This window comes from Pterocles gutturalis, unplaced genomic scaffold (assembly GCF_000699245.1).
Source record: "Pterocles gutturalis isolate BGI_N339 unplaced genomic scaffold, ASM69924v1 scaffold45143, whole genome shotgun sequence".
Taxonomy (NCBI): domain Eukaryota; kingdom Metazoa; phylum Chordata; class Aves; order Pterocliformes; family Pteroclidae; genus Pterocles; species Pterocles gutturalis.
In genome coordinates, this window is record NW_010124601.1 from 2,144 (window position 1) to 28,845 (window position 26,702).

Below are 26,702 nucleotides of genomic sequence, written 5' to 3' on the forward strand. Positions count from 1 at the left end.
TTCAATGTTGTCATTTTAAGTGTTGTTTGTAGAATCGGATGCAGAGTAGGATCTAGCCTCCCTGCCCTTCATTAGCACTCCTGTTCTCACCATGTAAAACAGGCATCATTGTGGATGTCCTCCAGTATTAGCAGAGCTGCATTGTCCCCAAATTTTATAACTTAATAAAGATGCAAGAATCCCAAAACACAGAGGTACAGATGCTGTCTCTATTGTCTTTTGTGGATGCTTGATTTTTTTTAAACTACTTTTTAAAAAAACCTTACTTTTAAATTTTTTTTAAAAAACTACTTTCCACTCAACCAATCCATGATTGTCACGTTTTCAGGTTTATAGCTGTGCTTTGCTATTAATTCAGCAGCATTAGCTAGGTCAGGCTTGATGAAAACATAAACATAAAACTACAATGAAAATAAATTAATTTGTTTTTCACTGACTCTCCTAATATATTTGTATGTCCACTGAGCAGAATAAGTGGCAAAATTAACTACTACTGAACACAACAGAACAGAGCCCACCCAGAAAGCTTTTTTTCACAAAGCATCTTTCAGGTCTTCCTAAACAATTCAAAATGTATTTTTGTGCGCTACTAGTAATACCTGAAGAAAACTCTCTGACTATTAGGATCAAGCGAGCCTCACGGAATTTGGTATTCAGCCACACTGATTTCGCATGCGTTATAGGATCAGCCTGTGCAAGCAGTGGAGTTTTTGCATTGCTGAGGACTTGGAAAATGGAAATGCTTTATGAGGCAGTAATGCTCCTATAGACCGAGATGTTACAGTAAGTTGATAGTACCAAAATAGTTATTGACTCCTGGTTTATTACAAAAAGGCCATATAATCTCTTTCTTTAAAGACAGTATTGTTTCAGGAAAATTATTAATCTTATATTGATTAATTGATGAATTAGTATCAATACTTGATCTGCTACATTTCTGCTGGCCTTTGTGAAGTCTATGTCAAGGATATGGGCCAAACTCAGAGAGGGCGATTGAAGGGCATTCCTAAGATCTAACAGAACTGTAGTGAGTAAGGCTGTTGGAAACTTGAGACCAGGCCTGGAGAGACATTTCCTCTCATGGTACTATGAGAGAATAACTGTAGTGGCAGCTCAGCTTGAGGCAGTTTTTAGCATAAACATTAAGGATCAGATTCTCCATTGTCCAGAACACTTCAGAATTAATCTGTTCAAAATGGTGCTAGTATCATGCATATTCTTCATTTGTGAATCGTGTGTACTGATTTTTTTCTTTAAGTGTAAATTACTTCTTATTATTAAATACTCCCTGCACGTCCTTGAAGATGAAGTAGAATACTTTTTTCCTCCTTGTTCTAGATTGAAGATCTGAAGAAGATAAACCATGAGCTAAGGCAACATGTAATTCAGTTGCTTGGTAAGGAGCAAGTGGTTGGAAGTCAAGTGGCTAAGTTCTCCTGTGAAAATGATCATCTGTGTAAACAACTTGCTGTAATTGGCAAACTATCTGAGCAGCTGGAAAAAGAATTGCTATTGAATACTGCTGATAAGGAGCTTGAGGAAGCAAAGGTATTTACTTATTAGCATTAATATTGTGCAGTGATATTTTAATGTTGTTTGCTAGTATTATGGGGAACTGTTTAGGGGGCAGTTGACCTTTTGGGTTGAATTTCTAGCTTTCATCTCTGCTTTGAAGTATATTTGCTGGGATGAAGGAGGAGTAGGTTCTGACCAGTGTGGTATTTTTCAAGTGCAGACTGGTTCAGGGATTAAAATCACACTTGTAGTTGGAAAGAATGTAATTTCAGTGAAAACTGCTTTTGATTTCACAGGCTAATGGAAAATTGCATTCTATGCACATGCAGTTATGTGATTTAGTAGTAGTGGTCAAATGGGAGGAAGCATATTCTTTGTTTGCAATTAGTATAACTAGATACTTATTTCTTTAGCCTGTAGGTATAGTCACCCTGTCCCTGTTTTCAAAAGTTTCTTGGTAAGTCAGTTCTGGGAAAAGGTATCCCATGCTTCCTTTTTCATTCACTCACCTGAGAGTAACTCAACTGTTAGTGTTTTTCCTAATCCTGGACTGCATCTGAAGATAAAACTTCTAACCGATTCCCTTCTAGATTAAGTTTATTGTTACTAAATAGTATGTTTTATAGCCTAGTCAAACTAGAAAACATGTACAAATGGTCCTTTAGACTAGAACAGTTGAGCTAAAATGTTGGATTTGCACTAATGATTATAAAAAATGAACGCATCTACTGCTCTCAATTTTTTTATGGTAGATTAAAATTCGACACCAGCAGAACAAGATAAAGAAGCTGGAACACACGGTAAAAACACTAAAATCTGTGAGTTAAACATATATCCTTAATATATATGTAGTTATGAAATTGGGTCATTTCCACATGAAATTAATACTCGTACAAGTGAATTAATTTCACTTGCTTTGTTTTCACTGATCACAGACAAGTTATAGAATGGATAAACATATCTGTTTTCATTGTAGTTCTCTGTCTCTGGATGGGTGCCAATCTGTTTCTGTTTTGCAACTAGCCTGTAAAGATTTTGTTTTTGAGAACCTTAATAATTTTTTTTTACAAAATTGTGTATGAGTGTTTTGAATACCTTGTAAATCACTTGCAAAACAGAAAGAAGTAACATTATTTTCTTTAAAATTTTTATCTTTATATTCTGTCTTACTTAAGGTGTTATGATACTGTTGGAATATTTTGAAATGTGTACAGTGTTTTAATTGTAGAAATATTTGCCTCTGGTAAATCTAACTTAAATTAACATTTAAATTTATTAAGTGGATTCATTCACTTCCTTCCAGTATAAATTCATAGGGAATTTTTAAAAATGTGTTCAAGATAATAATTTCTTACTGTAATGTAAAGATTTGTCTCAGATTTCAGGGAGGTGGGAGTAGTTGTTTTTTTTCTTTCCTGAATAAAATATTTGAGCTTATGCCACAATCCTGCAAAGGACTTCCTCTGGAAAAAAAATCACTCTGACCATGTAGAGATTTATTCTCAATTACCTTGGAAAGATTTTGATTCTTCAGCCAGAAAGTTTGAGATTTGAGAGCTAGATTCACCAAGAGATTTAGGTGATTATCACTTTTCAGAGATTTAAAGACTTACTTCTGCATGTGTCTTAACATAAATAATAAATTTGCAGAGTTTAGTGTTCCCTAGGTGCTTAAACTTTCATGAGTCCAGGTACTTCTGATGGATAGATTGTCATGGTGAGGGGTTTGGTGTGCAATTTTGAACTTCGGAATTGCAATTCATCTTCAAAATCTGTTTTATGTCCCTACATGACTTTCTGGATTTCAGTTTATCTGCACATTACTTTATTTCCATTTCAAAAATTCACCTTTTATGGATCTTAAGCAAACATAGTGGCCTAATTTTTTTCATTTTAAAAATTAATTCGATATTTCAATACAAATCTACTTAATTGTACTCCTTAGTTTTGAACAGATATATTCCAAGTTGTTTAACATTTAGCTTTTATGTCCTTTTCTGTCCTCTTAGATCCTTTTTAGAAGGACATTCAGACATATTCTGCAATATGACAAAAATGAGAAAATACAGGCATTCAAGAGTCACTTTAAAGTATTAAATGGATATTTGTTTTAATTAGGTATCTGCTTCATCTTCATTTTGAAGAGTATGTCTCTCTGTTTTACACTGAAGTATCATTCATTACGAAAGTTCTAGTTCAGTGAATGAATTTTCTCATTTTTGCACATGCAGGTTATTTTACAAACAGAAGCTGAAACAAAGCAAGGGAAGTCACCTTCAAGGCTTGATACCTTTATTAAGACATTGGAAGAGGACAGAGACTACTATAAAAGTGAGACTGAGAATTTGCTGAAGGTATTTAGAAACGCGTTTTCAAATCCTAAGCGAACTTCTACTTGTGGCAGCATGTCAAAAAAATTTTCATCTATCCAGGTGAGCTTAGAAAACACTTTGAAAGAGAAGGAATGCATTTTTTAAAATAATGGTTTACCTTATGCTAGATTACCAAAGCCATAAGTACAACGAAGAAAAGCTAATTGATTATAAACGGTAGAATACATAAGACGGGAATGGGCAAATAATGTGAACTTAACCGCCACTTTACACTGCATGCATGTATATCACTTTAAATGGTTACTGACAACTGCTTATGCTTTAAGTAATTATTAACATGATTGTCAGTACCATTTGTGATAGACATTTGCTGCTCAAAATAGATGTGTGTTTTAGAAAATGGTATGTATATCTGGTCTCTAATACAAAGAAATATATATGTACATTTTTTACTATCTAGAGGTTACTAGATTGAAGGCTTATGAAATCCTTTATAGAAATTTCCAAACCAGATATAATAAGAAAGCATATCAAGTTTTGTTTCTCTACTTTAACCTTATATCACCGTATTCTTTAAGGGAGTGAGTTCTGATCCAGAAGTTTTGAAAATATTGAGAGAACGTGAAGAACTTAAGTCAACACTGAAAAAATATGAGCGCCATGTGGCAGAAATTCAGGGTAACTTAAAAGTTTTAACAGCTGAGAGAGACAAAACAGTCAATCTTTATGAACAGGTAATTTTATTCATATTTGTATGATTAAATAAAATAATTTAAGGAGATGTGCAAGAAAAAAATCCTATTTTTGATTTTGTGTGAAAAAGAAAAATAGGCAAAGCATTGGTTTAAAAAATAGAAAAAAAAATCATGGAAATTCTGTGATTTGAATCTGTCAGTTAAATGCAAGTTTGTAAGTGCTGTCCTGAGTTAAGAATGCTTTCCTGAATCAAAGAATATACCCACAAATCATTACTTCATCTTTGACATTGCAGTTTCTGGGATGCTCTGCATTACCAGCCATATGCCACAGTAATATATTACATTATCTATTCCTTGTTTCTGTTGTGCTGCCATTTTTAAAAATAGGCACAGGAAGAGATTTCCCGACTTCATCAGGAAGTTATCAAATACCCCAGGACTCCTAAAAGTATTGTGACAGCTCAAGCTATGTTAAAACATGTGGAGACAGAAAGGGATATAGCACTGTCGGATTTCCGAAGGATGACTACAGAACGTGATAGCCTCAGGGAGCAGTTAAAGGTTTGATTCCTGCCCCTGCCCCCTGGTCATTTGAACATGAAAACTACTTAGTAGCGTAACTAAAGTTGCTAAAGAGTCAATTGCATTACATGTCTGTGATGACTTCAGACTTGTTCTGTGTGTGATTTTCTTGGCGGTGTTATTTGATACAGATTTCCCGAGAGACTGCGTTTAATGAAAAGGCTCATTTGGAACAGAGGATTGAAGATCTAGAAGCTACTATTCGAAATGTAAGGGAAAATCATTTTTTATGGAATTGTAAATGTAATACAGGTGATGTTCATGGTTAATCCTACAGGACCAACCTGGCTGCTTTTTGTCAGGAAACAACAGGCTGAGAGCAGGGGATGTTATTTACCAAGACTCTAACAAGGCTTTTGCCACTATTACACTCAGTGTTCTTGTATCAAGGTTTGGCTGTTGTGGTCTGGATGGGCAGGGCAGCTAGAGGGGGGGAAAATTTGACTGGATGGTCGGTCTTATCTGGTCGGAGTTAATGGGTCGTACTTGTCCTGGAGACTGTTAACATGGGACACCATCGGGGTTTGTTCTGAGGCCTGTCCTGTTTAACATCTTTATCAGTGACCTGAAGGAGGTAACAGAATGTGGGCTCATAAACTTTGCAGATGACACCAAATGAGGGAAAACTGTTGATATACTCAAGAGCAGGGCTGTCATCCACAGGGACCAAGACAGGTAGGAAGAATGGACAACAGAAACCTTATGAAGTCCAACAAGGACGAATGTCAAGTTCTGAATTTGTGAAGAAGAGCCACTGACACCAACACAAGTTGGGGACCAATGGGTTTGGGAGGCCCCGAAAAGGGCTGAAAAGGCCCCGCAGGCCCTGGTGTACAGCAAGCTGTACATGAGCCAGCAGTGTGGCATGGTGGCAAAGAAGGCCACGGGTGTACTAGGCTGTGTGAACAGGACATGGCCAGTAGCTCAAGGGAAGTGATTGTCCCCCTTTACTGAGCACTCCTTAGACCACATCTGGAGTACTACATCCAGTTTTGCCACCATGGTGCAAGACAGACACTGCCAAACTGGAGCAAGTTTAATGGGGGGCTCCCATGATATTTGGGGCTGGAACGCTCTCCGTGTGAGAGGAGGCTGGTGAAACTGGGCTTGTTCCACCTAGAGTTGGCTTAAGGGGGACCTAAGTCCTACCTGCTAGTACTCATCAAGAAATCAGAAACAGGCTTTTCACAGCAGTACATGGTGGAAGGATAAGCACCAAGGGGCATCAGTTGAAATGAGAAGGGTTCAGGCTGAATACAAGGAAGTACTTCGTTCCCATGAGGACAGTCAAGCAGTCTCCAGCCTTGGAAATTTTCAGGACCCAACTGGACAAAGCCCTTAGCAAGCTGACCTCAGAGCTGGCCCTGCTTTGAGCAGGAGTTTAGACTAGAGACCTCTTGGAGTCCATTCCAATGTGAATTATCTTATGATTGCATGTTGTTAGACCTAACGCTCCAAACCCAAATGTAATTATACTGCTCTGGCAGGTCCTATTTAAGGTGATTTAAGTTACTTGTGTGTGCAATTGTTTGCTAATATATGGAGCTAAAATAGAAAATGAAAACATTAATAAAATGAATATAAATTCTAAATATATGTATGGTCTTGATGGAGCTCGATTTTTTTTTTTTTTAATAGATTAACATTGATTTCTGTAGTGTATCTTTCTTCTAGATCTGTGGTTATAAATTCTGGTTTTCTTTTTTCCCTTCAGCCTTTTAAATCCTACCAAGCTTATAAATATGGTTCCAAGGATTGTAATATTAAACAAAGTGCATCTGTGATGAAGAATATACTGTAGGCTTAAACAGCTCTGAGTACTCAGAGTAGTAAATTAGCCTTAATCACACGCTTGATATATGATGTGTAGTGAATGTTTGGAATAGTCCTGTTTTAGGTACATCATCTTATTTCTTCAGTTCATTTGGTACCATTTGAGGGTGATAAATCAATATGAAATTTATGGCACTAGTATTGACATAGTTACTGCATACCAGAGGCTTACTGACTTGTTCTTCAGTGGTCTGACCTTTGATTATAGTAGCACAAAAGTTAGTATTGAAAGAATCAGTAAATAAGGAGAGGGATGAGGTAAGAATTTTTTACCTTAAAAGAGCAGTTCCAAATAATTTAGAAAGGCCAGTTCTTTAAATGTTAAGTGTAAACATTTTAATAATGAAACACAGCTTTCTTTAAACTGGAGATTTCAAACAAGCTTTGCTGGAGTCTGTGCAAGAGTTTTGGGACCTGTTAATTTTTCTAAGTCCAGGCCTAAAGGCCTCGTGGCTGTATCTTGGTCATATAGTGCTTTACGCGAATGTTTTACAGTGATTTCTCTGTTTAGTTCTTGGCATAGCTGTATAACTTAGTAGAGATCTAAATCCATAACTGGTAGTGTTGTATCTCAAACTGTGATTTCTCCCTTCATGCAATCATGTTTTCTGTTATGTTACTTTGCACTGAAAACTTTTACTGTTGATCAATGCCAAACATTTTTGCCCTTGGGCATAATTACCAACCTAAAATTTACATTAATAAATTAAAATATTCCCAGAGATCGGAAAGACAGGAAATTAATTGTCCTTCAAAGGAAGTGAAAATCACATTTCAGCTCTTTGCCAACTACCTTCAGTAGTCTTGGAGTCAGGCCCTGAGTGAATCAGATATTTGGACGTTTCTTCTTCAGTAACAGATTTGTGCTAAAACCAGAGTAGAATTTGAATTAATAGGAGAAATTCTATCTATAAATCAGCTTTTTTGGCTTTTAATGTTTAATTATATTTATAGTTAGACTGTGAACGACTAGAACAGATGTCCAAAGTGGCACTAATGAAAGACACCATTGATTCTCTGGAGACTGAGATTAAAAGATTGGAAAGAAGAGTACTGGACTCTGAAACTGAGCTGAGCCGACGGGAAGCTGATTATGTTTCACTTAGGTAAGTAAAAGTATGTAATTGCATTGGTTTGCTTAGTAATGTCAGCCTATGTTCACTGGTTTTCGTAATTGTTATATAGATCAAAGGGAAAGGAATTTATGATAGTTGCTCTTATGAGCCATCCTTCTTTTTGGAATGATTTTTTTTTCCTCATTGCTTATTTGTATGTAAATGTTCTTGGCTTGTTGATATGATATGCTGAAAACCATCTTCAGTGAAAAAGTAAAATTCACTCTGTCTTAGAGTTAGGAGCTTTCTGTTAGAAGCTGCAGTGATTGATGGTTTTTGGTAAACTGCATATGAATTAAAAATAGTTTTTCATTGTTATTGTTGTTTTTATAGAAGCAAGCAAACACTCAAGGACTAATGAGTGTCACACGTAGTTAGTTTCAAACATCCTTTTCTTAGTCTTGGAGCTTTTTCATGAGAGGAAATAAAACTGAAGCCTTACATAGGGTTTACAGCCTGCTGCTCAGCCGAGTTCCTAACCATGTTCAGAAGAATGTAATTGGACTAGGCTTAATTGAAGTCTTTAGGGAAGAAAGCATAGGTCAGTGAGTGCAAGCTAAAAAAAGGATAATTTACTGACTGGAGGGAAGGGTCAAGCACGTGTGAAGTTTGTGCAGAGAGACAAGGAGGACTAGATCACAGACTGAACTAGGCTACAGAGTGAACAGATTGCAAGAGAAGATACTGTGACTTTTTCCTCTTGTATTTCCTTAAATATAATCCAGTTAGGCAAACACTCTCCTAAACCTATATGTCCTTACAAGTGACTGGTGTAGTCAACACATGAGTGTTGTAGATTTTTTTTGTTGGATTTTGACTGATGGGAATGCTGGGTGCTAGCATGCAATATTATGCTGGCCCACAATACCTTCCTAAGGATACTGTGATTTTTAAAATAACATGAACACCTTTCCAAATCCAGTCCTGAGTTACAGCTGCTTTATAATAGGTTGTCAGATTTATGAATACTGTAAAAATTGAGTTGTTGAAGATCAGTTGCTGCAACTAAAATATCTTTTTCTTTTCCCCTCAAACCAAGCTGATCTCTTCAGTTTCTTCAACAGTTTGAGAATCATTAATATTATTACTTGATTTGAACGTATGACTTGGGTATAACTTGAAATAGGTCAAGCATTCCAATGTATATCCCAAGTGATGATTTTTATTTTCATAATTTCTGAGAAGTTTTTACGTCCACCTGTTGTAAAGAATGCTTTTTACTTTTCTGGGATTCTTTACAGGAGTATTCAGACTTTAATATCCAGAGATTAAGGTTAATGTTAATAAAATATCCAAAATAAGCTAAAATATACAGAAGAATCTTGCTTTTTCTTAACTTTTGCAATTTCAGAGACATTTCAAAAAGGAAAATATCAATATACAAATTTCTGAATCCTGTTTAATGTTTCTGCTTTTCCAGTTTATTGAATGAAAGGACAGAAGAGAGTCTTTCAGAGGCTCAGCAAAGCCTTGTTAAGAAAAAATATGAAATGCAACTTACCCAAGAGAAAATCATGCTTTTGGATGAAAAAATTGGTGAGTGACAGATACAGTTTTTGTAATAAAATTCAGTAGGCTAATTGTTACATTACTGCTTTCTTCTTCTTTTTTTTTTTTTCCTTATGGGTTGAAAGAAAAAGTGTTGAATGCAAATGATAGTTTCAACATTTCAAGTGAAATTTCCATTTTTGGGGTGATGCACAACAAAACTTTTCAGAATTTCTAACTAACTATACATATGGCCTATTTTCAGAGTGCCTGATTTGAGTCTTTGGCTATTAATTTTCTGAAATGTTGAGCACTCACAGCTGTGGCAGCAGTCCATGGTTGTTTTTTTAAATGTGTAATACTTTCTGTCTTGAAAATTTGGGTCACAGTTTGGGCATCCAAAATAACGGGATAGCATTTTCAAATTGATCTTTGTGCCTCCGTTCCTTCTCTGTAAAATAGTAAGAATGCTTAGAATCACAGAACGGTTGAGGTTGGAAGGCACCTCTGAAGGTCATTTTGTCCAGCCCCCCATCTCAAGCAGGGCCACCTCAGCTTGAGAGGTCAGTCACCTAGGACCACGTCTGGATGACTTTTGAATCTCTTCAAGGAAGGAGACTCCATAACCTCCCTGGGACAACCTGTTCCAGTGCCCTCACAGTGAAAAAAAGCGTTTCCTGATGTTCAGAGGGAGCCTCCCATGTTTCAGTTTGTGCCCATTGCTTCTTGTGCTGCCACTGGGCACCCCTGAGAAGGGTCTGGCTCTGTCTTTTTTGCACCCTTCTGATATTTACAGACACTTATAAGATCTCCTCCTGAGCCTTCTCTTCTCCAGGCTAAACAGTTCCAGCTCTCTCAGCTTTTCCTCACATGAGAGATGCTCCAATCCCTCGGTCATGTTCATGGTCCTTCACTGGACTCTCTCTAGTATGTGCATGTCTCTCTTGTACTGGGAAGCCCGGAACTGGACCCAGCCCTCCAGGCCTGTCTCACCAGTGCTGAGTAGAGTGGAAGGATCACCTCCCTTGACCTGCTGCCAATACTTTCCTTAATGCAGCCCAGGATACTGTTAGCCTTCTTTGCATCAAGGGCACATTGGTGGCTCGTGTTCGACATGGCGTCCACCAGGACCACAAGCTTTCCTGCCAAGCCGCTTTCCAGCTTGTGTACTGGTGCCTGGAGTTGTTCATCCCCAGGTGCAGGACTTTGCACTTTCCTTTATTGAACTTCATGAGGTTCCTATCAGACCCTTTCTCCAGCCTGTCAGGGTCCCTCTGGATGGCAGCATGACCCTCTGGTGTATCGGCCACTCTCCCAGTTTTGTGTCATCAGGAAAATTCCTGGCAGTACACTCTGCTCCATCATCCAGATCATCAATGAAGAGGTAAAACAGGACTGGATGCAGTATTAACCCGTGGGGCACACTACTGGTACCAGCTTCCAACTAGACTTTGTGCCACTGATCACCACCCTCTGGGCCTGGCTGTTCAGCCAGTTTTCAATCCACCTCACTGCTCATGCAGCCCAAATGTCAGCAGCTTGTCCATGAGTATCTTATGGGAGACAGTGCCAAAGGCCTTATCGAACTCAAGGTAGACAACATTCACTGCTCTCCCCTCACCCACCAGGCCAGTAATTTCATCATAGAAGTTTGTCAAGTTAGTGAAGTGTGACTTCCGCTGGGTGAAGCCATGCTCACTACTACTGATGATTTTCTTGTCTTTAACGTGCCTGGAAATGGTTTCCAGGATTAGCTGCTTTAAAGCCAGGTTTGAACACTGTCAGCAGGTTCCAGAGCCATGCATCCACAAATATGGGGTGGGAATTTGCATGCCTTTCAATCTTCTGTTTTGAAACAGGGAGAGATTCTGTGGAAAAAAACAGAATGTGAATATATGCTATGATGCCCGTGAAAGACTGAGCTACTTATCATTTTACTTTGGATGTTTTATCTCCTGGAAGTGGTTAATAAGTATCATTCAATAAGCCCAAGTGCACTGATATTTAAAGAGTGATTTGCAGCTTGCATGGTTGTTATGAGATGTAAGGTTCACTCTAAGAGAAATTTCTGTTCTCCTCTGTGAATGCCCTGTATGTAGATCATATAAGGATTGGTTCTCTGACCATTGAAAGGTAAATGTAGTGTGTAACACCTTCTTAGCTGAATTACAATACGGAGAGACATCTTTTAGAATTTGTTTTTTTAATGAGTAGCTTGCTTTTTTTCATTATTATCTTTGCAATTTTTAAGTGGTGTTGAATTTTATAAATGCATTATTCTTACTTTTCCATAAAGGTAATTTAAATAAAAAATAATTTCAGAAAAAAACTGGCTAATATCAAGTTATCAATCTCTTTTACTTTATCAGTTGTTGCACACTGTAGCCTACGTATTGCTTCTGTCTATCATAATAGCCTTTATTGTTAGAATACCTGAGAAAGTTATTTTTAATGATCTATACATTTGCTGTTTAAAGATAGATTTGTTTTGAGCCAAGTAATTTAGGGCCTTGATCTAAGGAAGAATGCAGTTCTATAAATATCAGTCAGATTATTTATATATTTTGAAAAGCTACATGTTCCAGTGTTTTCTTGAAGGGGAGGTTTTGCCATGTTCTTCTATGCTTTGGAAGGATATCAACAGAATTTTTATTTCAAATGTGTTGAATTAATAAAAACAAGACCTTTCTGATTGTGTCCAGATAACTTTTCAAGACAAAGTCTTGCACAACAAGAGGAAATCTGTAATTTGAAAGAAACAATTGCACAGCTTGATAAAGAGAAGGCGTATTTGCAAGACTGTGTAGAAGAAGGAAGAGAGAAGATTGCTGTTCTCGAGGAAAGCCTGGAAATTAAAGTATGTTCTAACACGGAAATAGTAATATAGTCACAAAAGGTAAATAGGGAAAGGATCTGTTGGGTCATGACACCTATTTTATACTGGTATCTACCACAGTACTCAGTGCTGACCTAGTTCTGCTCTAGTTTCAAGGGAACAATAAAAGTCATGTTGACTTCAAGAGTAGTAGGTTTGAGCGGTGTTGAGTATCTCATGTTTAGTGTTTTGTGTGGTTTACACTTATCAAGAGAGAAGACTAAAGTCCTTAAAAGGACTTTCCTGAAGTGGAGAATAGTAAATTAGCCAATAAAATATTTTGTTTATCATAAAATTTACCCTAAATTCTTCCTTAGGATCCAGTGAGTTAAAGATGCAGGGTGCCAAATAATATTGTCTTTGTTGTCATTGAAGAAGCATCCAATTCTTTTCAATTTAAGGTATATTGCACAGTGTGTTTTCAAACTATACAATGAAGCTGCTTAGTTTTTAGATCTGAAACATCATTCTTCACTTCAGCTTAAGTCAACTGGATATTGATTTGGGATAAGCCAAAGAAGGTATTTTTTAATTGTTGTGATTGTTAACTCAAGAATTTGCATTGATTTTTCACAAAATCTCAAAGAAAAGATGTTGCAGGATGAGCTAAAATAATCTTGCCATAAGTATTGACTTTGCATTTTTAAAACTGTAAATTGTAAAATAGTGTCCAGTTTAGAGAAGAGGTGGCTGTCCCTCACCTGTCTTGTGTCTCCAATGGAAGACATTTCCTTAGCCTATCTATGCTTCCTTTTAATATCTGCATCTGAAGACAAGGGAGTAAAGTAATATACTTTGTGATGGAATTCTTGTTTTATCAATTGCAAACTACCAGACTCTGGTAGTTTATTCATTGCAGAAAAGCTGTGATAACTTATCTAATAGGCAGATGACATAATTTAGTTTTGGGAGTATGAGACAAATGCTACCTTTATCATGACAAAGGATTTAAAAAATTAATTAAAATTATTATACTCCGCAGAAGATATTAATATTTGTTCCTTTATTTGCCAAGTTAGATTATCAGAATTTTCAGCTCTAAACAGTACATGATGAAAGTTGGAAAACCACAATCCATTAGTTAAATTAATCAGCTATCCGAGTAAAAGGAAAAGATAAATAATCTTATTTAAAGCTTTTTTCCATTTCTACTGAGGAGTGGTGAGAGGTTTATTTTAATTTTGTATTTCTTTTCAAGGAGAAAATAATTTCAGATTTCAAGATTCTGACTTCTGAGTTGGAACATACCACAAAGTAAGGATGAAATGTCAAGATCACTACCAAATTTTGATTAATTTATAATATTAACTCAAAAACTGAATTATAGGAGGTGCTAATGTATAAATATTTTTTTACTCTATTAAATATTAAAATGTTACAGCTTTGTTTCATGACTTGCAAACTTAACCACTGGAAAAGCTATCATTTCTATTATGTTGGGCAGTATTGTCATACCTGAAGTATTTATTATCTGTTGCATAGAAAATCTGCTGAAGCACTCTGTATCTGTGAGAAAGATATCGCCAGTTTGCATCAACAGCTACAAGAAACCAACAAAGAACTTGCACAGGCTAACAAGAACAGAGAATCATTAGCTCAGGAGAATGAGAGGTTACAAGAGCATCTTTCTAATATTAGGCAAGAAAATCAGGTATATTTTTACAGAGAACCCTTGACTAAAAAGGAAAATTTTGTATTTTTCAAGTAGTGCATAGAACTGGTGGGCCCTCATCTGAAGTAAATCTGCAATCTAGTTTTTAAGCTAATTTTTCAAACTCTGATTTTCCCCTTATTGCTCAGCTTACTTGTATGAAGAGGACCAACTACACTTACGTAATGGTTTGGATGTTTATCTTGAGGAACAGCTAATGTATGTTTTTTTTTCTGATCTTCATGTAAAAATACTGTGGCAGTTATAACTATTGCTTATATGGAAAAGTACTATAAAGGAGGCAGCGAGTATTTCTCATGCTGTGCTGTGACTGGCCCAGAACACTTACAAGCTTATGAATTTGACTTGCTAATAATTTAAGACGGTACACGTTGTAATAAGGTTCAAAATTTTATTAATAGTATTGTATTTATGGTTCTTTAAAATGGCTTTTGGATAAGAGATGCTGGAAATATTTTGTTATAATGCAACATTACTGTGTTATTTGTCTGTGTCCAGTTACTAATGAACCTAGTTAAAATGCTTAAAACTGAAGTGTCATCTCATGCACACAAAATGTTCATGCATCAATGTGTTTTCCAAGCAGCTACAAATTAAGCTGAATACCTGTAACAGTTCATCACTGTGTAATGTTCTTTTTGTTCAACTTCTTGTCTTCATTTAGGTTTTCTGATACTTGCTCTTTCTTCTCTGCACTTATTCTACTGCTTAGGATATCTTTGCCCTTGAAAATACTTTCTGCTCTCCTAGCTTTCTCTTCCTCTAGAAGCGCTACCCAGTTTTGAAGGAGCAGAGTAACTTCACCTGATTTTAGCTATACAAAAGTTTTCACGCATTAAGGCTCCCTTTTACATGAAGAAAAAATCCTCCAGAAGGAGATTCATCTCATCCCAGTTTTAAAAATTATTCATTTTACCCCTCTCTCTTCATCACAGAGAAGGCACAGCTAACAAGTTTAGATCAGGTGCCTTATTCTCTGCTGCAAAAATTAGGTGAGACAACTCTAAGTAACTTTTCTCTGAACTATAGAAATGTTTGCTCCTTAGCACCCTCTTTGAGTATCCTAGAAAAGTCAAGGTCCGTAGTAGCTTTAACCACCAAAGTTAGATAGTGAGTGTCCCTAGAAACGTGGATTGGTGAAAGAGAATCACTATTCTGAACCTTCTCTCAGAATCACAGTTGATACTGATGAGGTCAGCTGGTACAAAACACAGCCTCCTGTTTCTTCTAGCTACTTTCAAAAGCTTCATGGTTTTCTTTGCAATGCCTGAATGCTTGTAGAAGCAGTTAGAAACAAAGATCAGCTACTGTTTAATGGGCTTGCCTCTATGACATGCATTGGTTCCTTTAGGTTATTCCATTAATTTAGGTGATGTTCAAAATATTTAAAGTCACGTTCTCATTTCTCACTTGGGCTTCCTGACACAGATTTCCAGGGCACTTTTCTCAGCAGCTCTGACTTTTCATGATAGAAATAGGGGTTTATCCATAGCCTTCTCCACACATGCACATGCCCACCCCACCTCCCTCAGTTCTTGCAGCTGAGTGTTCTCATAGTAATTTAGTAAGGAAGAGTTTCTGAACAGGGCAGGTCAAGACAGCCTTTCTACAGTTTCTTTCCTCATTCTGTTCTCTTTCTAGAGCAATAGTTGCCAGAAATTCTGTGTGCTTTCTCCTGATACTTGTGGCTTTATTCCTCCTGATCAGGAAACAACCATTTAATTAGTTTATTCAAGATTTTAGCTGTCTTCTGCTTTTTTCAAATTTGGGCTTTTAAGAGATTGTGACATAAAAAAGAGGACTCTGAGTCCTTCTCCTTAAATGGGGCAGGCTATTTTGTTGTGACCATCTAGCTGATTATTAAATAAACCATCCATATTTTTCTTCTTAATGGCTACATTCTTTTATTGACATTTTTCTTATTTGTAAGATTTAACATTATTTGTAAGTCAAAGAAACAAAATATTTTTGGAAATGCAAAATTTTGTTTATAGAAATATACATGGTTTAGATTTTATATAGCCTTTAAATAATGAGTTAATAAAGCCAGAGGCATTAGATATGCATTAATTCTATTGTTTTTTTTAAGCTACAAACAGTATAATTTAACCTTATGAAACAAATCTTTCTTCATAGGTACTATATAAAAACCTAACAAAATACCAAAATGAGCTTGATGGTATGAAGTTGGAAGCCCAGGATCTGAATACAGATATTGTCAGGCTGGAGGGTGTACTGAAGTCTAAAGTGAGTATATGGATTAAACTTGTTAAGAAAAGCTGTTGCTTTAGCTAAAAATGAAATTTTAACCATATTTCCAGAGAAGAATTTACTTCCTAGTCAAAAGTCATTTGCATTCTATTAATATGTTTTTAATAGTTTGAACACATTTTCTTAGCTGCTTTTGCAATACACAAGTAATGAAGTATATTTCATTGTGTTTTTTATATACATATATATATGTGTGTGTGTGTTTATTAAATTTAAAAATTCAGACAGTGAATAATACAGAGACTTGGGACTCTCTTGTCCCTATAGGATTAATAGTAAAAAAAAAAAAAAAATAAATTTTTTTTGCAATATATTGCTGTACTTCGTATTTGTAATGTTAATGTAGCCATTTTTAACAGATGTCTTTTGAGAATTAAAATGTGACCTTCTTGAACAAAACACTGGTTCTTGAGAAGTCTCTCAATGTTTTGGCTAAATGGCAAAGTTTTCAGTGGAAAGAGAACATCCAACACCATGTCATACCTGTAGATCTATAGATACCCCTATTTTGTGAAGCTTACTGTAAATTATTAAAAAAACAAGCTTTATATGTTAGGAGACAGAGAACTGTGAGCTTTTGGAGAATTACCACAAAGCCCGTGAACAAGGAGAAAGCTGGGAAGCAAAATTCCATCAAGCAGAAGCAGATTGTAGCTCTGTTAGACTGGCACTGATCAGTGCAGAGTCCGAGAACCGCAAGTTGAAAGAGAAAATGGAGTCCCTTGAAACAGAGGTGGAGCGAGTAAGTTGAAATCATTCTTTCCATAGTTCACCCTTGAAATGGTCTGGTAGTACTTTCAGCCTCCAACTGTTTAAAATTTTGCTTAATGCCACTTGGCATATTTTAGAGATATTTGCTACAATGAACTGTATGGAGTTTGATTTTATTTAACAACATGACTAGGATTCCACTAGTCATACTTGGAAAAAAATCTTAAAAAATTAAAAATAGCATATTTCAAGGAAAAAAAATTATAAAATGCTCTCATGTTTGGAGTGACTGAAGGCATAATGTCACACACAACTTCACAGCATACCTGAAACATACCTACTGCTTTGTCACCTGTTGTGTTCCTGTCCCTGCTTTTTCTTGCTTCCAGCTTTTCAACCTTCTTTCCACTGCTTTAGGTGTCCCAAAGATCTTCTTCCCATTTAAAAGTCTGAAAAACTTAAAGGGAAATGCACAGGATGTCTTTGAAAATACTGGGTTGTTAAACAGTTTTTGTTGCAGATATCTCTGCTTCGTGAATATCACGTAGGCTACTGAGAACTTGCCATGCACGTTAGATACTCAAGAGGAACTGCACTACTGCTGTTCAGGAAGTGGATGAGAACAGTAGCAAAACAGCACAGGAAGATTATATGTCAGATTTTGACATTTTTTGAATATAATAAAACTGGCACATGGCCCTAGTTTGTCCAGGCAGCCTGAAAGGGATAGAGATTTCATCCTTCTAGTTCCTTCCCACATGCCTGCTATTATGCATAGCAATAAACAGGCCTCTTCATGAAAACTGTGCCAACAAATTGAGTCAGAATTCCAGACGGATATCATGTTCAGGTTCATAGCAGGTACATGTGCACATATCTAAAACACAGAAGTTTTTATTAAAAAAATCTTAACAAACTTAGCACTGCCCTGTGTTTCTTGTGCCTTTTTTTTAGGCAAGACAGAGCTAGAATTGATGTGCTCGCCCTACAATCATGTCTTTTGGTCTCATTCCAAAGAAATCCTTCAAGGAAGTTACAGTTAAAAAAATCTCTCCTTTTGCTTTTGTCAGCTTCTCATTCTGCCACCTACTGAAAACTAAGTAGTTAAAAGTGACCAGAAATACAAGTCAGGTGTTACTGGGGAAAGTACAGGAAAACTGTACTTTTAAAAAGGAAAAACCTAGGTTATGCTAATTTAAAACATGCAAAAATTCTGAATGCCTTTGGTTGGAACTACTGCTGGCTTGTGGACTTCTCTTTAGAGTGACTTCGGTCGTCTCTTAGTCATGCCTGAGTTTATGTGTGACAGCAGTATAAATATGACTGACATTATCTCTGCATTCACTGGTCATTTACACGCAAGAATACATTTTATTGCTAAAATAAACGGGTCTAACCTGAAAATTGAATGGGACCTATAGCAGAATTCTGAACCTTATTAGGTCTACAGAAGGAGTAGAATTCTAGGAATAGAATTTAAAATGTTAGTAGCTGATTTTGCTGTCAGAAACAAGAACTCTTCTCTTTTAGTTTTTATATAAAGTTTATTCCAGAATAAATGACTGGTGCCTCTTAAAATTCACCACAATTACATAGTGATATTTTTGTAGGATTTTGGAAGCATTTTAAAATTTTCTTTGCAGTAGAGTTTTGATTATCTGGTATTGTTTTACTGTAGCATTTAACAACAGAAGCAGAATATGAGTCTCAAATTTCTGCCTTAAGAAAGTCTCTTGTGAAAATGGAAGGAGAGCTTCAAAACATGCATCAGGAAAAAGTCTCTATACTTGCAAAGCTCGCATCTACGCAAAAACTTTGTGTTAAACTCCATGCAGTCAATGAACAATTAAATCAGCAGTTAACTTCCACAGCAGAGAAGATAGAAAGGGTATGTGAAATATATTAGAAAAATAAGTTTATGTTAATATTTAAGGGATCTAAACTGTCTTTGGGATCTAGAATGATCAAAGAAATCCCTATAGATCATTGTTGTTTCAATTTTTTCAGTGTTTAATTTGGCATTCTTCAGGGGCTCCTCAGATGATGATGCTGTATACCATTTGAAAAGCACACTGCTTTTCAGGGTTTTACTATGACTGTTGAAAAGTCAGGACTTCAAATTAATGGTTGTTTTCTTGAAAGATGTCTTGGATTACATCTAGTCACTAAATAAGCAGAATAGCTGGAGTAGTTTATTAGCAAAGAAACTTAACATGGACTTTCAACTGCTTGACTGTTTTTGGAATTACATATATCTCTTTAATAATCTTTCCTTAATTTCCCTTAAAGATCAATTTCTGTTGGCCTTGATTTTTACAGAAACTACAAAATTAATGTTTGATAGGCAAATTTTTAAAAAGTCAGCTTGAAAAATTGTTCATGCATATGCAGATTATTCAGATATTTTCAATATGATTCTGTCACTGTCCTGTCCATCTTCTGCTCCAGCTGAGATAATTTCTTGTTCTTTACAGCAATGCTTCCAGTATTCTCTTTTAACCTTTATGCCTTTTTCTGTATGCCATGGGTAAAGCTGCTGCTTGACAGTTGGTTATTTGTTCCAGCCCAATATGTGTGATGCACAGGAATGACATAGCACATGGACCTGGTGGAGCGAGTCCAGAGGAGAGCCACAAAGATGGTCAGAGCGCTGGAGCAATTCCTGTATGAGGACAGGCTGAGAGAGTTGGGGTTGGTCAGCCTGGAGAAGAGAAGGCTCCAGGGAGACCTAATAGCAGCCTTCCAGTACCTGAAGGGGGCTACAGGAGAGATGGGGAGGCACTCTTTATCAGGGAGTGTAGTGACAGGACAAGGGGAAGCGGTTTTAAGCTGAAAGAGGGTAGATTTAGATTAGATATTAGGAAGAAGTTTTTTCCTGTGAGGGTGGTGAGGCACTGGAACAGGTTGCCCAGAGCAGCTGTGGATGCCCCATCCCTGGAGGTGTTCAAGGCCAGGCTGGATGAGGCTTTGAGCAACCTGGGCTAGTGGAGGGTGTCCCTGCCCATGGCAGGGGGGTTGGAACTAGATGATCTTTAAGGTCCCTTCCAACCCAAACCATTGTATGAGTCTATGTCTATTCTTCCACATACGTTTGTGGAATCCTCTACAATGCTTTGAATAGGGAAGATTTCCAACATATGACATTAGTCTGAAGCTTTTGTGAGATCTAATATGACTAGGACTTCCTTGATCTGTGAGATTTTCAGTGAAGGGGCTTGCTGGGACTGTGGAGATCAGCAAGTTTCAGGAGAGAAAAATGCAGAAATGCAGTTGGAGAGTTGGAGAAAAGTCTAAGTTGGGAAATTTTCACTAATTTTTTCATAGCTTTCAGCAGTAGTCTTTTATGAGCCAGGTATAACCTTCAGATACAGCTCTCATTTTACATAGTATTCCAATGGAGAAATCTGCATGACAAGATTGGAGCATATGTATATTCAGAAGCGGAAATTAAACATGGTGCTGAATAATGTTTTTTCAGTGTTTCTAATACTGTTTATTTTCCTATACCTTATGCTGTCTAAATTTTTCAGTATTCTTTTGTTCTGAAAAACAAAAGTAGAATATCAAAACTGTTTGTAGGCAAAGGAACTAGATGTTTGATTGACAGTAGAAAATTTGATTTTTCAGACTGAAGATAGCTTTTAGTTTAGCTTGGTAAAACCAAATCATTTGAGTTTTGCTTTGGACAGTGAAAAATGCTATTTTCTTTTTCTCCCCCTTTCCCTCACCCCACTTTCCTTCCCCCCTACACCTTTTCCTTCCCCTGTCCCTGTTGGCCTATGACCTGAGTTCTCTCAGTATCTTCCTGGTTTGAGTACACAGCTGGTTATCCTCTGAAAATTCTGAAGAATGTGCTGGAGAGGTGGCATGTTTGTTAAGATGTCTCAGTTCATAGATTTACCATGACCTTTGGGTGAGCGTTATTGTGCTTGTGAGTGTTACTAGGTTTGAGTAAAATACAGATAAAAAGGTTTCCAGTACCCCAAATTGACTCAGTTAGACATACTAAAATGTAGACATGAAAAGATGAAGTAAAAATATCATCTAGTTTATGCTGAAATCAAAACAGGCAGTTTTCTGTGTCTCTGTAGCTGACTCAACGCTGACTCAACGTCTCTGGGATATTTTTTTTTTCTTTTTGTGTAGTTATGTCCCTTTTCAGTGGAATATCTTGGGTTTTATGGGTGTTCTTCCTTTTTTAAGTTCCCTGAAGATCCATAGATGCTTAATCTCATTTTGAATTTTATTTATTTTCCCTTCCCCCCAAATTTATTCTTGATGCTCCTTTAAGTAAAATAAGTGTACTCTCACTCTGCTGGAGATGCAGATATTGTTTTGTCATACCAGGTGTCATTTCCTGCATGCATATGGTTTTTTGCCTCAACAAAATGTAAAACTTCCCTCCTCTTCTTTAATGATTCTGTCTACAGTTTGTATCCATTGATCCATATATTTAATAGCATTTTCTCATTTCTATCAAGTACATTTGTATTTATGTATGCATTGGCTGAATTTACAAATCTAACACAGGATTTTGACTGAGGGCAAATATATATGATCATCCATCTTGGAGTAAGAGCAAATTTTGGTCGTTGATCCCAGACTTCCTTTTTTCTTTTTCTCTCTTTTTTTTTTTTTAAAGGTTACCACAATAGATAGGTAAAACTTTAAAATCTTTGTTTAGCTGCAGAGCAAGTATGAGTCATCCCATTCTGAAATAGAGCTGCTGAGAAAACAACTGGGAAATGATAGAGCATCTATGAAAAACCTGGAATCTTTGCTTGTGTCCAGTCATGAGAAAGAATTTCAGTCACAGATAGCAAAGCAAGAAAAAGACTCTGAAATTCAGCTTCTCAAGGAACAGCTTTCTTTAGCAGAAAATAAACTGTGAGTAAATGACCAGGAGAATATTATTTATTCTTCCCAATTGTATATGCACACAGATGGTTTTACATCTAGCTGCATTTTCAAATGGCCAGTGTACCTTGGTTACTTTAACAGCAGAAGATACCAAAAACCTGCTTCTGATTCCTCAGCTATACCCTAATAGACTTTTCTCTATAGTGTTATATTTCACTCCAAAAAATGTTCATAATCTTGGTTGCATGGTATAGCTGCCCTTTTAACTTTGAATAATTGCATTTTGTAAAATACTTGGAGGATTATAGTTGCTATCTAATTAAAGTGTATGGACTTTACAGAGCTGTGCAGAGTCGAGATTTTACTCAGCTCAGAAACAGAGCAGCTCAGCTAGAGTCAGAACTGGATATCACCATAAGACAGCTGGGGACTGAGCGCTTTGAAAGGCAAGTATATGTTTTTGTATTGTCATTCCTGCATCTAATTGGGGTGAAATACAATGTAGTCCTAAGACTTAGACTAATCAGTAGGATAAACAGCAAAGTTTGTTCTTGCTGTGCTGTATGTCTCCTGTGTTTTCGAAGGCTACTTCATGTCACTGAATTCAGTCTGTGTAGCTGTTAGACAATGAATTTAGACCCCATGTATAGGTTCCCTTTATAGCCAATGGAATGAGACAGTGAGATAAACTGCCCTCTAGACTTGCCTGGTTTAGGATGAGATGGATCATTTTCCTGATGATGCTCATCTGTCTTCACTTATTTATAGTGGTTTGTCTTGATAAGTAGTAAGTGTCTAGGTGACTAGTTGGCTAGACAAGTGATTTATAGACTACTAGTTCTGCAGTGTGAATGGTTACCTTTTGGCTACACCTGTACTAGTGAACCAGGTCAAAGCATTGACTTGAGAGGGACACACATCTGTAAACTTGCCCATACAGTTTGTTAGTACACACTCTGGAATGATTTTAGCCCATACCAACCCGCCTTCTCCCACGTCCTGCTTGGGGCACAGAAGGTGCTAGAGATGGTTCCCAAATGGCAGTATGGCCAAAGTATTTTTTTGTTTGTTTGTTTGTTTGTTTGTTTTTTGTGGGAAGAGAGTTTAACAATATGTACAAGGTGTTTCATATGATTTGGCCATGGTACCAGAGAGTGGTCCCTGGCCTGCTTCATGAGTTAAGTTTATCTACATAGTCTTGTTGTCTTAAATAGTTTTCTTATCTGTGAAACAACAGTACTTCTCTGTTTCATGGATGTATTGAGGATAAAATATTACCATGTCAGGCATTATTTTGGGTATGTAAAAGAGATGGCTAAAAGAAGCAGAGTGATGTGATTATAGGACAGGTTTGAGAATCAGATGCCTTGTTTAATTGTAGTGAATTACTTTGTTGATACTCTGTTCTCTACTAAGGATGAAGTTTTTGGAGGGGGCATTTCTATACCTGAGGTTAGGTCTTTTAAAGATGGATTTATTAAATGTCTCAGTATATGTTTCAATTTCAAATTGGATTCTCCTTTACCCTGAAGTCATGGCAAAAACTGCTAAACTTTTGGGTTAGATGAGCAAGTCAGATTAAAACATGGCATCACTTGTACTTCTTCAGCTGCGTAGAATGAGCCAGACTACATGCCAATACAGGAATACCTTTGTTTTAAAAGAAACTCGATCTTCAGATTGTTGTTTCTCTTCTCCATCTCATGGTGTGTGGGTGCTCCCTGGTAGGGACGGCATTTCTTCTTGAAGAAAAATTGGCAGAAAGTTGAATCAGCCTCCATACTTCTCCATACAATCTCATACTTCTCGATACTTAATCTCATCTCCTAGTTAAGGATAATTTGTTACTCATGGTTGTTTATAGTTGCAATAATATCAACACTTAGTTTACAGTTGATCAGCAAAACAAATATTAGAAATGCTGAGGCAAAGATTTCCAGTTTTCATTCTTGAAGAGAATTCTCTTCTGCTTCAAGAGAATTACAAACATAATTATCTGAATTGTTTTGTAAAGAATGAAGTTAGGTTCCATTATGTAGTCTGTAAGTCAATTGCAAAAACAATATGCAGAAATTTTAGACAGCAGAGACTGAAATGTTCTCATATAAAAATCTGAGGCCAGCATTAGATTTAGCTTTCTCTGAAAGGCTAGAGCTTTTTGTTTGTTTGTTTGTTTTTTGTTTTGGGGGGGTTTTTTTTGGCTTTTTCACAGAATCAAAACAGTGTCCATTCAACTGTCCTGCAAAGGTTACAAGAATTTTATTTCTCTTATGTTTTACCTCGGGAAGTTGTGATTTACAAGAACAGGTATCTATCTCTCTTGCTTGCAGGGAAAGCTCCAAGTTGGCTTCTTACAGTCAATCTATTTTTCTGGTACTGGCAAGTGAAAACCAAGAAATTATCCAGAGAGGAAAAATACTACCATTAATGTCAGTATCATGATAGTCTATAATGGAAGCAGCATATGTCAGTACTGACATTTTTTTTGTTGTTGTCAATTTAAACAAGTGAGTGGATGATATCCTTGTTCTAACACTGACTTAGCTGGTCGTATTGATTTAGTGCCTTGGCGCAGAATGAAATAATGCCTGAAATTAGGAGGTGCAAGTGCCAACGCTGTCAGGCCTTGAATGAAGCACCAACACAGTGATACCAGGAGGCTTAATCCATCTGCCTGGGTTTTTCTTTATGAGTCAGGAAAAGCACTTCCCCATCCTTCCCATCCTTCTGACTGCGGAAGCAGTTTGGACTCATGTAGAAACAACAGGTTGATTTATTATCCTATTCTAGCTGTGGTGACCAAGCACAAGGACTGACTGTAAGGTACCCCTGGACAGCCCCAAGTGCATGACTTTACATATCTTTTCATCCCTTTCTGTTTCTTGACCTCCACAAGGTTGTGGGATATTGGTAGCTAGGTGGAAGACTGTTACTGCCTCCCTGGGCTCCTGCTGCTAGAGGAGCTGCTCCTCCTTTTCTTGCCTGTGGCCTCAGATCCATGAGCTGGTGCCGGATCTGATCACTCTCCTGCAGGTTTTGGTGATCTTCAGTGGTTCACTCCATGGGTAGGTCTGTGGTAATGGCTAAGTCACACTGGAGTCAGTTTCAGTTCAATACCATAGAGGTAGTCTTTGCTATACATTAGTTCGCAAGGTTTTGGAAAACTTGGAGTAGTTTTTTTTTCCAGCCTGGGTCAGTGCTATCCTCCCCAAACACTCATTCTTTTATAGTGAACCATTGTCCAGGTTTTACTGGGGTTATACACTGAAACTAGGGGTTGTTGTAGCCACCCTTCCTAGTAGTTTCACAGTCCAACCCAGACTAGATTCTCCTTATGTAAACAATTGGCAGCCTGAAGCCAGGATCCCAAATTAGTGCGTACCTCCAAAATTTTCCAATGTTACCCAGTCCCATGTACTTCCTTCCCGTACAGCCAGTATCCATGTCCCCACCCTTGCAGTCAAAATTACTAGACTACCATCTTACAATTTTCCCACTAGGGAGTCCAGCATCTCTTAAATATCTGTCAGCTTCAGGGCACTTCAGATAAACTCTAGTCCACTGGCCTTGCCAGCTCCAACAGGACAAAAAGTACCGCAAGCAACATTGTTCTTACATAACATCATTGCTGCTTTTAAGGATTGTCCTTATGTTTCAGACTTGTGAATAAAAAATAAAATTAGGCTCTTCCTCCGTGGAGATTTTTACAATTTTTAGAGTTTAACCTGGAGCAACCATGGCTAGCTTCGTTCTTTTAGAGAAAATAGAGACAATGGACACATAGAAGGAAATCTGAGTAAGGGAGTAATACAAAGAAGAGTCACTACTCTGTCTTTCAGAGAAGTATATGATGAACACCACATCTGCTTTTAAAATAAAATAAAGAAACTGACAATCTTAGTTAGAAAAAAAATTGATGTTAAGGTCATTGTGATGATTTCTGAAAAGTGCTTAGCCTCACTCTAAAATAATTTTTATTTAGGGAACGTGCTGTACAGGAGCTTAGATGCCACAACCGTACAATCTCTTATCAGTTAAGCTCTACATTAAGAACATCATCACCTGAACGTCATCGATCTCCTGATTGGTCTCCAGACTGGTCCCTGGAAGGGTAAGTAGTTCAACAACATTTAAGTGCCAAACATGGGGGCAGGGAGGATGAACTCTGATATTTCTTGTTTAAATATTGGCTGAATTCCATGGAATTACATTGCTCTAAGCAAAGTTACAAGAAGATTAAGGACCACAGTCTTTTGACTATACTCCTTTTATTTTGTTTTATTCAGCCGTATCAAAACTATGTGGTTAATAGCAACTACTTGCGCCAGGATGCTATAGTCATAAATTCTTAAAAGAGTAATAGAAGTAATGCTACAGAAAATCTCTGTTTGACTTGCTACTATTTTGTGCAGGTGTAAATTAAGTATTTTCATCTTTCCTACACAAAAGTTCATAATTATCCAGCCTTTCTTCTTCCAGTAATTTTCAGAATTGTTTTTACTCTGTGTATGTGCATTTTTTACAAAAAACCATAAATGCAGTCTAAAAGTCTTCAAGTACTTGTAACCCTGAGGAGGAGCAAGCCCTGCCTTTCTTCTAACAATCAGTGACATGGAGCCTCCACAATACACAGCTGCTCCCCTGTCAGTTTCCGTCTCAGCTTAGTTTCAGATTTGGTAGCTGCATGCTTGTCACATAACACTTTTTAGGTAGATTGATGGCAGCATACATTAAAAAAAATGCCAGTTG

The 26,702-nt window shown here is 37.0% G+C and overlaps 1 protein-coding gene across 1 annotated transcript; it reads left to right on the top strand.

Moving 5' to 3' along the window:
- Window positions 1-1,338: 1,338 nt before the first annotated feature.
- TSGA10 (testis specific, 10) lies at window positions 1,339-26,064 on the top strand (the record flags this gene model as incomplete). Its single annotated transcript, XM_010078292.1, has 17 exons — window positions 1,339-1,548; window positions 2,268-2,333; window positions 3,747-3,918; window positions 4,431-4,582; window positions 4,934-5,107; window positions 5,260-5,337; window positions 7,916-8,067; window positions 9,497-9,612; window positions 12,267-12,421; window positions 13,638-13,693; window positions 13,922-14,090; window positions 16,248-16,358; window positions 16,939-17,124; window positions 18,772-18,981; window positions 21,778-21,980; window positions 22,295-22,399; window positions 25,936-26,064. Coding segments are annotated over 17 exons (2,444 nt in total), but the record flags the coding sequence as incomplete, so codon positions are not given.
- Window positions 26,065-26,702: the final 638 nt, after the last annotated feature.